At 38.0% G+C, this 13,449-nt stretch overlaps 1 protein-coding gene across 7 annotated transcripts in view; it reads left to right on the top strand.

Moving 5' to 3' along the window:
- The window catches only part of MEAF6 (MYST/Esa1 associated factor 6), a 30,135-nt gene extending 16,961 nt beyond the window's left edge, over nt 1-13,174 (top strand). Inside the window, exons 5-9 of one of the 7 annotated variants that reach the window (XR_466770.3) lie at nt 1,306-1,498; nt 6,905-6,934; nt 7,040-7,097; nt 7,743-7,776; nt 8,905-13,174. Coding sequence is in view for 4 of the 7 variants with exons in the window: in XM_056795164.1 (XP_056651142.1) it covers nt 1,306-1,637 (332 nt within the window). In the remaining 3 variants the exon portion in view is untranslated. The other 6 variants (XR_466772.3, XR_466773.3, XM_007492816.3 and 3 more) reach the window with 6 other exon arrangements.
- The last annotated feature ends 275 nt before the right edge of the window (nt 13,175-13,449 follow it).

Genomic DNA, 13,449 nt, shown 5'->3' with positions numbered 1-13,449 from the left:
TATATTAACAAAGAACAGAAAAATAAAGGACTAAAAGCTCCCCCAGTAGAAAATGTTAAAAAAATATGAACAATTGTCAAAAAGAAGAATTGTAAACTGTTATGTAAGATTGTCCTAAATTAACATTATTAAGAGAAATACAGATTAAAACAATTCAGAGATTTCATCTTATACTCAGCAAATTATTAAGATGACAATAGGTATGAAAGGGGAAACTTTGAAGGGGCTATCAAAAGCTAATATGCCCTGTTGATGGACTTAACCATTTTGGATGGTAATTTGGAATTAGGCTAAATATTGATTGGTATGTACTTCCTCTGATGCAAGAGGTCTCACCACTAAACATAAGCCACAAGAAGATCAAAAGATAAGAGAGAAAGGCTCTAGATACATCAAAATATTAGTAGCAGTACTTCTTAGAGTAGCAAGAACTAGAAATAGATACCTATCCATTGGGGAGTAGCTAAACAAAGTCTGGTGGATTAACATAATGTAATATTACTTTGCTTTAATGTATTATGACAACTATGGTGAATACAGAGAAGCATGGGAAGATTTAGGTGATCTGATGCAAACTGAAGTAATATACCTTGTAATTAACACGATATAAATCAGTGGAAAGAACAGCCACCACGAAGCAATCAAAATGGAGTGCTGCTAAATTATAAGGGCCAAGGTTATTCCCAAAGAAGAGAGATGAGAAGACACTTATTCCCACTTCTTGGTAGACAAAGGGCTCTACCAATATGGAACATTGCACATAACATTTTCTCAATGTGTTGATTAGTTTTGATCTTTTTTCTTGCCTTTATTTTTCTAAGAAAATTATTTGTTATAAAGGATGTCTTTTTGGGAGGAAGAGGAGGATTCTGGGAGAAATGTAGGTGATTAACAAGATTACAATAACGAACTAGTGAAAACGACAAGGTTGTCATATCTCCGTCAGGGTTCTGTCCTCAAGTATCTTCAGCTTTACAATTTCTAATTACTTGGTATTTTTTAGGAACTAAGAATCTTGGGCTTCAACTGTGCATCTTCTTTCTCCAATTAGTCAGTCAGCAAGCATTTATTAAACACTGTGTGGTGGGTGCTGGTGAGATGACACAATGAAAGAAATGATTCCCTACTCTCAAGGAAGTCATGTTTTATCCCCAGCCAGAGTTCAAGTTCTTTGGGGTATAAGTTCTTTGGGGTGAGAGTAATGCCTGGCCAATCAATAACAGACCTTTGAATTTGTTGGCTCATTGGCAGTTTAGCCAAGGGTTTCTGAAAAGATTCTTATGCATTTGTATGTAACTCCCACAGGGGAACCAGGCAGTGGTACAGAAAGTGACACATCTCCAGACTTTCACAATCAGGAGAATGAACCCAGCCAAGAGGACACAGAGGATCTGGATGGATCTGTGCAGGGAGTGAAACCCCAGAAGGCTGCTTCCTCCACCTCTTCAGGAAGTCATCACAGCAGCCATAAAAAAAGGAAGAATAAAAACCGACACAGGTTAGTGACATTGGTACGATTCTCCAGGGCTGAGGTGATTATTATTACAAAGGGATATTTCTGGAATACAGATTCTTGGGTGCTGCTATTAGGGATTTATATTTTCACAGCCAGAAGAAAAGGCCTCTCCTATAAGTAATGTCTTATTTTTTCTAAACTGATGTACCAACAATGCAGGAGGGCCTCCAGGTTTTTAGATTTGGGGTAGAGGATAGCTGGTGTGGTTTGTGTAGAAGAACCATATTAAATGAAAATCTTACATGAAATGGTATGTTGGGATTATTTTTAATTGAGGAAAGGGGGGAGTAAAAAAAGGATAGATGAAGGCTTTTGTTGTTTCTCTTATTTGTATCTTCTCTGATCCCTTATGGATTCTGAGAACTAGCCAAACACATTTTTTTTAAATGGCATTTGAGTGATTGCTTGTGCTCCCTCCTTCCCTGCCCTATGCCCATTCATCTTTCTGCAATATGCAGACACATATATTGGAGTATTGGAGTCCAGAGCCCCAAGTAAGAATGTGCTTTCCCAGATAATATTTGCCCACATTACCTTCTGAGATGTGAAATAAAAGATAATATCAAAAGTCTGTCAACTCTTGATTGTAAATGATTATGTTGAAAACCATTATATCTCATAACTGAAAATAATGGACAGTATTCAGATGTGTTGCTTTCTTATGGAAGAGAAAATTTCCATGGGTGGGAGAAGTGAGGCTGTGGCCTCAAACCTTTTGTAATGCAAAGAACCCAGGTCTAAAGCAACTATGTCAATAGCATCACCTTAGGGCTTCTTGAATAGCATCCCATCAAAATTCCTCATATTCTCTTTGCTTTAAGGGATATAGGTAGCCCTTGGGTGGAGTACTCTGGGTCTAGGATACCTCTGTTAAGTTATAGAATATAGAAAATTTCAGCTGGGAGGGAACCTTTGAGATCACTGAATCCAGCCTCCTTGTTTTATAGCTAAAGATAGGGTAAGGGACTCTCCTGAGGTCAAGTGGCTAATGAAGTGGCAGAACCAGGCCTGGAAGACCCATCTTCTGGTTTTTAGTCTAGCCCTCTCTCCAGTCCCTCATACTTCTGATTATTGTCTTTGGAGATTGATATTCTGAAGGTGGAAGAGAGATTTGGGGGATCAGCAGGTATTTTACACAATTCTTTTTAATTTTAAGATTGCAAAAGGGGAAAAAAATTCTCCATGTAACAATTAAAAATAGCCTTTTTTGGACATAACCCTAACAACAAGTCACCACATTAACCTTTTAACACCAATGAGAAATAACAAAAATTACTTTTGCTTCCTGGGGTTACCAATTATGCTACTGTTATACTAGCTTACCACAAATAATACCAACAGATGCATTTTGCATCTCTCTTGGATTTAATTTCTGCTAGGACCTTACCATTATCAAATGCTTTTCTCTTGTCCAGGGAGTCAGATGCAGTGGTCATGGAGTCTTTCTTTGGGATTTTCTTATATAGTTACCAAGTATTTCATGAATCCTTAAATAATGGTTGTCTTTATATTAAATGATGGAGGGGAAAGCTCAATCATTTCTAAAGGGCCTTATTTAGTTTGTGGTGGTATAGGTTATGTAAATAGCTTGAGTTTGTTTCAAGCCACACCATATTTTCATTCAATCAAGTCATTGAACTAATAAAGGAAATATGAAGGGAAAGAACAAAAAAGGGAATTCAAGATGGATAAGAGGAAAGTTGACACAAATTCCAGTATTTGTTAACTGTTTTACACCAGATACCTGGGCATGTAAAGATGCCCTCTTTTCTGTATTAAAGGAAATGGGCACCTATTGTCTTCTCATGGCTGCCTGTTATTATTCTCTTCCCTGACTTGAAACTGAGTGTTAGAGAATACAAGTTATTTATCTGTACTTTAAAACATGCAAGATGTGAACAACAACCTTAATTTAACCCTTTTAAAAACTCCAAGCATTTGTTAATCATTTATTGTAAAGTACTGCTTAGCCCTGAGAATTGGAAAAAAACAAAACAAACACAAAAAAAGCCTCCACCCTCCAGAAGCACATTTCAAATGAGAGAGACTTTATGTAAATAACTAGTTATGTGTAAGATTGGGACCAAGGAAGTGGACAGTAATCTGAAAAGGGAAGCATTTACACTGAGGCATCAGGAAAAGCTCCCTGCAGCAGGTGAACTTTGAGTTATGTCTTAAATGAAACTAGGTAAACAAAGAAGTAGAGATGAGGAGCAGAGCTTTCCAGAATGGGAGAAAGCCATATTAAGTCAAGTAAACAAACATTTATTAAGCATTCACTATATGCCAGGTATTGAGCATACAAAGATGAGATAATCAAATGAGATCATATCGGTAAAGCATTTAGCACAGTGCTCATTATTATAGTAAGTGCTCAATAAATTTGAATTCCATTCTAAAGAAAGGTAAAAACAGTCCCTATCTCCCTCAAGGAGATCACATTCTTTTTTTTTTTTTTAAACCCTTACCTTCCGTCTTGGAGTCAATACTGTGTATTGGCTCCAAGGCAGAAGAGTGGTAAGGGCTAGGCAATGGGGGTCAAGTGACTTGCCCAGGGTCACACAGCTAGGAAGTGGCTGAGGCCAGATTTGAACCTAGGACCTCCCATCTCTAGGCCTGGCTCTCAATCCACTGAGTTACCCAGCTGCCCCCTAGGAGATCACATTCTTATGGGAGACACAATACACACAGGATAATTGCACATGATCTTGGGGAAGGCACTAGCATTAATGCCGATTGAGAAAGGTTTCATTCTGTGGCTGGGATTTTAGCTGAGACATGAAGGGAGCCAGAAAAGCCAAGAGATGGGAGAGGGGAGGATCATGTGGAGGGGAGGACAAGGAGGTTAGCTGACTGGATTACAGTGTGTATGGAGGTAGTCAGGTGTGAGAAGATGGAAAGAGTAGGAAAGGACCAGGCTAAGAACAGCTTCAGATGCCAGAGAAGTTTTTATTTGCTCTGGGAGAGTTCATTGAGCAGGAGATTAGTGTGGTCATAGCTCCATTTTTAATAGATTGCTTTTGGCAGCTGAGTTGAGGATGAACTGGAGTAGGGAAAGACTTTGGGCAAGACCCTGAGAGCTTACATCACTTCCCAGGGTCACTTAACCAAGATATGCCAGAGGTAGAACTTGAGTTCAGGTTTTTCTGACTCCAGAGTCAGCTCTCTGTCCATTATCCCATACTGCCTCTCATGACACTAGTTACTGTGTTTTAAAAAAATGAAATGAAATGAAGTTTAACTACCACTATGGAAAGTCAGATTCTGATGTTTCATCCTCTGTGACTTTAAATGTAAGGCACTAGAGATCTAGATTTTTTAATGGAAGGAGTGGCATAGTCTGTATTACAGGAAGGCTGAGTTTGCAGAAGTGTGGAGGAAGATGTTCAGGAATATTGAAATCATGCTTCATCCCAGCGTTACTCAAGTATAGACTGACTCAAATTCTACCACCTCAAATAGGAAAATGCATTGTTTGCTTTTGAAAAGCATGGTAACCCAAAACTAAATGCTAAAAAGCTTTTGATGAAATACCATAGAAAGTCAAAGTAAAAAACCCTAAAAAAATCTAAGTATAGAAATGCCATTTTCTAATATGATAAAAAGTCTATCTCTAAAACCAAAAGGTAGCATTATTTGCACTGGAGAAACATTTCTCAGTAAATATAAGAGTAGAATAAGCCTTGTTATTTGACATAGTTTTGAAATTGCTAGCAATAGTGATAAGAGAAATAAGAATTGAGACCATGCATGATTTTAATATTTCTGGCATTCAAAGAGAGCAAACATGAAGAGGAGACAAAACTATCCCCATTTTCTGGGATAAATCAACTTATTTAGAAAACCCCAGAGAATCAGCAAACAAATTAAAATAATTATCACTTTAGAAAGTAGAAGAATATAAAATGCACCCAGAAAATCAATGGCAAGTCTAACTAGCAGTAACAAAATGCAGGAGGAAATAATAGAAAGGGAGGTCCCATTCATAGTTACTACAAAAATACATAAAATATCTGGGAGTCATTCTACCAAAGCATTCTCAAGACTTGTATAGATAGAATTTCAGAACATTCATGTAAGAAATAAAGAACAATGATGAAAAGAGAGAATAGGAATGATTACCAAGAACTAGAAAATCTAGTCAGTGGCTTTAGTGGATCTTAATTTGTTCTAATTTAGACTGGGACTATTTTTCTAGCAAATTTCAACAGACTAATGTAAATAAATAATTAAAAAAAAGAAATAATGAACAACTTACATAATTAATTTTTGGGGTATCCTTGTAGCTTATGGCTGGGACTCTCCAGTATAACAAACAATACTCCTTGGAAGGCATGGGAGCCAACAAGAAACTCACTTCTTATGTCTTTTGTTTGTGTGGTTAGCAGCAAAACGATAGTTCATAATTGCTTTTATATTAGCCATTTGTTCTATCAGAAACTGTAGCACACAAGTGATTTACAGTGGAAAGAATGCCAAGTTTAGAATAAGAAGATCTGGATTCACATCCTGCTGCTTTGACTTTAACTAGGGGCAAATCATATGGCTCTGGGTTTTCTTCATTGTTAAATGGGGTGGATTGGGGGGGATTCTAGGGAATAACCTTCTAGATCTCTTCCAACTCATAAACCTGGGAGCCAGAACAACTTCTGCCCCAGTTCCTAGCAGCATAGAGGAAGGTTTGGGATACTTGTGGATGCTCAGTTTCTTCCAAGTGCTTGGCAAACTTTGGATGCCTAAATCCCTGATGTTTAATAGGTAACTACCAACAGCTGTATTGCATTCAGTGGTTGAGCAGTTTGACCAGCCCATCTCCTGAGTGAACACCTTGCCATTGAAGGGTATTCATTCAGCCCTTGACTTCCAGGAAGAATGAGAGCATCAGGTTCCTGGCCCAGACACCTGATTGAGAGCATATTACTTGAGTATAGTGTTGCAGAACATTTTCTCTTTTTCTCCTATAAAAAAAGTTCATATTGTTATTACTAGGTTGTGAGTTACTATTTTAAAAGCATTTTTTTATTATATGCCTAAACTCTTTTCTCCCCATTTTGTCTAATGCCCTAATTCTTCTGTATTTTTCATTCCATTCATGTATGTTAAAAAAAAATCTAACTTTGCATCTGGCAGCTAATGATTTGTCCATATATCTGGTAGAATTCTAATGAAATAACCATCCCTTTTATAACACGGCTATACTTCTGATGTAAAAACCTGAGGAGGGAACCTTTTGACTATAGAAACCTGTGTGCTTTGATGTTTGAAGTTTTATGGCATAAGTCTTTACGCTGATTTTGTTTTTAGTAATTTTGCTAGGGTGGCTAATCAACTAATTTAATTAGTATATTAATTTCTATTGCTTTCTTCCTTTCAAATGCTGCCCCTCAGCCCGTCTGGCATGTTTGATTATGACTTTGAGTAAGTTTGATTTGCATTAGTACTTGTGCTGTGTTGTTTAGTGTGTAGACACCAGTATGCCTTTTTGAGATCTTTCTAACTCATAGTTTATCTGTTTAATTGTAGGTATGTATATTAGGTTAGGCTGGGAAGTTTTTTTAAAAAACAGAAAAACGTGATGGAGGTAACATTTCATTTAATAACTTAAGCAAAATTAAGTAATCTTCACTTCTATTCATTTTTATTTTATTTTCAATAGATCAACTTTACCTTATTTCATATTTAAACTGATTTCCTGGCTTTGCTTCATAAAGAGATTAATCGTATCAGATTTGGATATTTTGCTCTGGAGAAGTTTAATAAATGAAATTCACTTAATTTCTGTTATATCTCATATCTGAAATACAAACTTCTAGTCTTTCTTTCCTGAACTTATTCACCAATGTGTCAGAATAATTATCAGTGATACGGTTACACAGCTAACACATTAATTTAGAGCATGCCCTTTTAATCCAATCTCTCTAACACACACTTTCATATAAATTTTAAAAAATTATAATGGCTTTTATAACTACTATAATTCTTACTGGGTTATCTAAGTTTGCATTTTGGCAAGGTCTAGAGAATCTGCTCTTATAATTTTTAACTGATCCTTGCTCAATAACAAATGGGTAAACAACTAAATTTGACATATAGTCTAATGAAAAATGTGAATTTTTCTTAACCAAATAGTCTTTGTTGTAGCTTGTACCATATGCAGTATCTGATTCTTGAAGCCTCTTTTTGCTGTTAGTTAAAATACAAATCTCTTCTGTCTTTTTTGCCACAGGATTGATCTGAAGCTAAACAAAAAGCCAAGAGCCGTAAGTATCAGGGTTCTGAGGTCACTAGAGAACTGGCCAAGCTTTGTTAGCTGACTCAAAATTGTGTCCTAGAGCAGAAAAAAAATGAAAAAGCAATGAAATTCTTATTGCTTGGTCTGTGTCTACTCTTGGAGCTTAGACTCTTCTAAAACACACTTGAGTAGTTAGAAGTATTGTATTCATGTTTTGTATCTTAAAAGAAGAAATAAGCTCTTCAGTATTTTTACTTGAAATCATTCCCTTTTGATTCAACAATAAATAGCCAGGGTTCAGCTGGGTGGCTCAGTAGATGGAGAACCAGGCCTAGAGACAGGAGGTTATGGTTCAGATCTGTATTCAGACATTTCCCAGCAGTATGACCCTGGGCAAGTCACTTAACCTCTTTGCCTAGCCTTTGCCTCTCTTCTGCCTTAGTACCAATACATACTATCAATTCTAAGTCAGAAGGTTAGGATTTAAAAAAAAAAAAAAACCCAAACCAATAAATAGTTAATATTTGGCCTTTCCAAAACAGGGAGCTCAGCTGGAGTATGTAGTGCCCCTGGGCCTTCTTCCTGCCCTTTTTTTTTGAGGGGGGGGAGGGCTTTTCTTTTTGCTTTGATCCAACACCCTTATTCTTGACCAGGTGTGGCTTCCCAGTACCTGTGGTTGGTTGATCTCAAGAGAGACACTTTGAGAGTGGATGAATGGATTAATAAAAAACACTCAAAATTGTGTGCTGTCATGTGTCGCAAAGGACTGCACATTGCTTTGAAATAGGATGTAAAGCTAGACAGCTTTCTGTATTTGAGTAGTCCTTCCCCCCCTCTCCCCCTTTTAAAAACCTTACCTTCCATCTTAGAATCAATACTAAGTATTGGTTCCAAAGCAGAAGAGTGGTAAGGGCTAGGCAATAGGGATTAAGTGACTTGCCCAGGGTCACACAGCTAGGAAGTGTCTGAGGCCAGATTTGAACCCTGGACCTCCCATCTCTGGAACTGGCTCTCCATCCTCTGAGCCACCCAGCTGCCCCTTGTACTTGAGTACTCTTAACGAAGAGTTGTTGTAAAACCTGAAATAGTCAATCCTGGTATTCTTCTGAGTTCCACTTAGTATAGTAATTTGGGATTTTGCTTTTCTCTCCCACAGGATTATTAGAAGAACCATTAGTACAGAAGCTTACAGGCTGTAGAGCCCTGCCCTCATACAACTTCACCAAGATAAGCACCCCTCCACTGAGTGGCCATTAACGTCTGCACTCTCAGACCCAGTGCCTGCATCGAGGAGTAGTTTGTTCTAAAGAGGGGTGAAAGAAAATCCTTTCTGTAAAACCACATCAGACCATTTACCTCGTGTCCTTTTTAGTAACTGAACTGCAGGAAGATCAAGGCATGGTGCAGCCCTAGGTTGCCTACTTTCTGCATTTCTCCATTCTTGGGATTGAGCACTTCCCAACCCTGGCTGCTCTGGCATTGGCTGCATCAAATTCATCTACAATACCCATTGTGGGGGGGTGGGATAGGGGGGTTGATGCCAAAACCAACGCCCAGTTGAGTTTTGTCAGATGGAGGCTGTAAATACCAGGCATTTCCTTATTCTGCCTTATGTGTTGTTTGTTGTTACTGTCTTGTTTTCTTTGAGGGGTTTGTTGTAATACAGTTGTACAGCTTATGGCTTCCTGCTGTTTTCTTTGCAATTTGATTGTCTTTACTTGGCTTAGGGGCTGATATCCTAACACTGAAAATAATCTCCAGTAGCATAAATAAAATGGATAACTTGTCCTATTTGTCTTTTTACAGGGGGAAAGTAAAGGGTTATTTCATTTTTTCCCCCCATCTTCTGAGTTGGAAACAATTTTCATGTACAGGCAAATGGCAATAGCTAAAAACCCATAAGTTTGAATCCTTTTGAAAACATAAGTTTTTATCATTTTGTATAAAAAATAAAATGTCACAGGCTTCAGTCTCTCTTCTCATGCTTTACTTTTGCATTTGAGATTTTTTCCATTGATTTTTATTTCTTCATTTCATACCATACAAAAATTTCAGATGTTTGACACTCATCTCTCTTTTCATCTTGTCTGTAATGCTCCACCTGGTATTTGCCCAATTCCAGAAAGATTCCATTACCAAGCCTCTCTTTGTGCCCTCCATAAGACATAAGAAAGAATTCAGGAATTCCATAGATTAAATGACTTACAAGGAGTTCCTCAGGTGGGAAAGTTATTGTCAACTAATTTTAATTTGGGGGAGGGGTGGTGGTGGTGAGTAATAGATTGATGGGCCTGAAGAACCTACTGAAGACTGTTAACTGGGCAGTTTGATGATTTGACTTAAAGTAAATGTTGGGGTTTACTCAAAAGAACAAAACTTGGGGGGTTGGCATTTTGTTTTATTCCATTCATGGGCCTTACTGGTGCCATATCTTTATTGGGGAAAATGTCTCAATTGCCAAATTCTTAGTAGTCCTACAAAGTCCAAAAGTTTTTGTGAAAAGGTTGTAGCATCTTATCAAATCCACCTCTCCTGACTAGTAAAGGGCCTATTACCTGGACTCTTTGGACTCTGTGGCCCTTTCGATAGTCTTTGTCTTTGGTTACAAGAGTGCCAGCATCAGAGTTATACTAAGCAAAACAGTTAAATGTTTATACCAGGAAGAGTAGTGGGAACAAGAAGCATCCCGAAGGAAAATCCAGCAGCTTTCCCTTTCCCTCATACTGACCTCTTTGGAGGAAAGGCCAACACTTTTTCTCATGTATTGACCATTGGCTTCTGTTATGTTCAACTCAGCACATGGCAAACCAGTTGTATCCTTGGCTTGTGATTTTGAATTTATTAGTGGTATATTGGCATTTAAAAGGCAGTTTTGAAACATGCATACACACATACCTATTTAGTATTTGTTCTTCCCATCCCCACTCCTTTGTGGATTGTTGTATCATAAAGCCAACTGCTTACATTTGTTTGTTTCTTTTTTCCTATCAGGCAGCAGTCACATAGATATGGCACCATTTTTTAAATTTTAGATAGATCTGACTGGCTTTTTGGCAGATCTGTCTTAGAATTGTATGCCACAGTGTAAGCGGTTTTTAATGAAAGGCCTTCTCCTGAGAGACTTGGGGATAGGTCAGGAAGAACTGCAGAAGGCCTTACCAATCATTTTGGGTATGTCATTTTGGTTTAAACTAGGAAGGGCAGGGCCAATGCTCAATTTAATAAGAAATAAAGAATGCTTATCCAGTGTTGCCCCTCAATCCAAAGAAAACCTTGGAGAATGCATTGGAATTTGAGCATGTGGAGAGTGTCTTTAACTTGCAGGGAGCAGGGCCTTGCATGTAAATATTTGTTGAGTTGATGTGATATGGGGTATTGGTTACCCAGAATCTTTTCAGATTTAACCCCTCTGGTTTTCTGGGTATCCCGTTCCCCTAGTTTTTGGCAGTAGTTAAGGCCATGAGTTTAAAAATACTCAGAAGTATTACCATAAACTAGCAAAACTATTTTGTGGTACTGTTTCCTTTGGGGAATTAAGTTTCATTTATGGTAGATTTGTTGAGACAATTGTCCTAACAACAGCAGTGAGTTGCTTTATGTAAAGTGCTTAGAAACCTGCAGGATACCAGGTAGAAGTTGGGTACTCCCTTTCCATTTTGCTCCCTTCTCCCCATCTTCCAGAAGCCAAGTAGTAGGTTGTGGGGAACTCTGCTTTTTTTTTTCTTCCCTTCATCTCAGGCTTTGCCTTAAGGAAATTTATTTACTCCTTCTTACCTCATTTTCCACCCTGAAAGCTGGCTCACCTTTCCTAATAGTTTTGAAACATTTCAAAGAAATCATTTCCAAACACTTTGTTAATAAACTGTTTCACTATTCACAGGGGAGGTGACATTTTTGCAGTCAAAAATTAAAATGTCTTCATTCGATAATGCCTTACTATGGTGTATTCTTGTGTAATACAAGACTCACCTTTGGTCCTTGGGGCTTGGGAGGTTCAACCTGATTGGTATGTCATAGGAAGTTAGAATTGGGCATGTTTCTGAACGTCATTAATTTTACCCTTATAATGAAGAGGCCAGGCTGTGACCAGGAAAAGAAAACAGTAAGCCGCAGCAAGTGTGTTAGTCTAAACACAAATTCATAAACTCCGGCAAGCATAGGGGCTTTTCCCAGGAGCTGAGCTGGACTGGGATAGTCAGTGGAAGCTGGTCTGTGAGTCTTCAGGAATCTTCTAAGTGCTTTAAGGAGGAGGTAAAAATTATTTTGTATAGTGAAACCTCATTAATACTAAGGACAATGGGGTTCCTTGTAGCTAACCTGAACCCTATAGGCTATCTTGAAGGGCAGATTCATTACTTTTAAATGGCACAAGACTAAGTAAAGTGTGGTAAGAGATCCTCCAGGACCCACTTTAATGAGCAAAAAAGACCGATGTATAGTTTTATCAGTGTGAGTTTTTGAAAGGTTTCTCTTTAAATGTTTAAATAACCTTACTACTATCTTTGCACCATTTTCTTAGAAAACCTTTCCTTTGATATTATACAGAGATAAACTTTAGCAGCCCCTCAGGATTATTCCATTTCCCATTTCAAGTCTAGAATCTAAGACCTTAGAGCTGGAAAGGATGTTCATAGTCCAGCTGCCTCATTGATCAGATGAAGAAAGAGCCTTAGAAAGAGGGCATGAGTAGCAGAGCCAGGACAAGAACCTAGGTTACTTGGTTCCCTGCCCAGTGCCCTTTCCATGAAGTTTTATTGTCCTTGGATGCTTGACTGAAGCTTGCCTTTGTCACATCTTTGAAAAGAGAGTTTGCTAAGCAAATGAAATCAGTGAGAGGGCAGGGGGAATATTTAATTTGTGGATTAAAGCAAATAATCGGGCATATTTTAAGCTCATTAAGGAACGTAAAATGGTTAATATTTTAATACTGAATTAAAAAGGAATACCAACTCTTAAAAAGTTCTGTAATTTGGAATTTGTATTAATTGACAGGTCTCCCCACAACCATTTTAGTCTAGAGTCTTCTGGGAGATATGTGTGGCTTTTGGTGATACCTTAGTTTAGGAGATTTGCTGTTTTTATTGGGGGAGAAGGGAAGTAGATTTAGGAATTTTTGTAAACATTTGTTTCTCCCTGAGAGGTATGTCATCCTATTTACAGTGCCTAGGAGAGAGAGAGAGAGAGAGAGAGAGAGAGAGAGAGAGAGAGAGAGAGAGAGAGAGAGAGAGAGAGAGAGAGAGTGTTTGTTGCAGATGCCCCTGGAAGTAAGAAGAAAGGATTGGAACAGCCATTCCTTCCATTTGCAATCAGAGTAAGTTGTATCGATTTGTAGGTGATGTTTTTCATGATTTGAAACAAAGTAGTATGTGTTTTAACTTTGATAATCCTGCTCCTGTAGAATAAAGGTTCTCTTTCACTCTCTGAAATTTGCTTTGAAGTTGATAATGCTTTTCATTTGCCCCGAACTGGCTTATTTCCTCTGCTCCTCACATACCACACACAGCCTCAGGACTTTGAATTGCCCAGGCCCTGGAGGTGTTATTCAGTGTACAATTTCTTAACCTTCCAGAAAAGATATAAGATGAGGATGTATTTTCCTTCTGTCTTAGATCTCCCTTGCCCTTCCTCTTGCTGCCTTTCAGATGCTTGTTTCATTAATGATCATTTGGTTTTGGAGGGAGGGTCAGTTGTTCTATAGAAG

The sequence above is a fragment of the Monodelphis domestica genome, chromosome 4 (assembly GCF_027887165.1).
Source record: "Monodelphis domestica isolate mMonDom1 chromosome 4, mMonDom1.pri, whole genome shotgun sequence".
In the NCBI taxonomy this organism is placed as follows: Eukaryota; Metazoa; Chordata; class Mammalia; order Didelphimorphia; family Didelphidae; genus Monodelphis; species Monodelphis domestica.
This window is presented reverse-complemented; position numbering and strand designations above follow the sequence as displayed.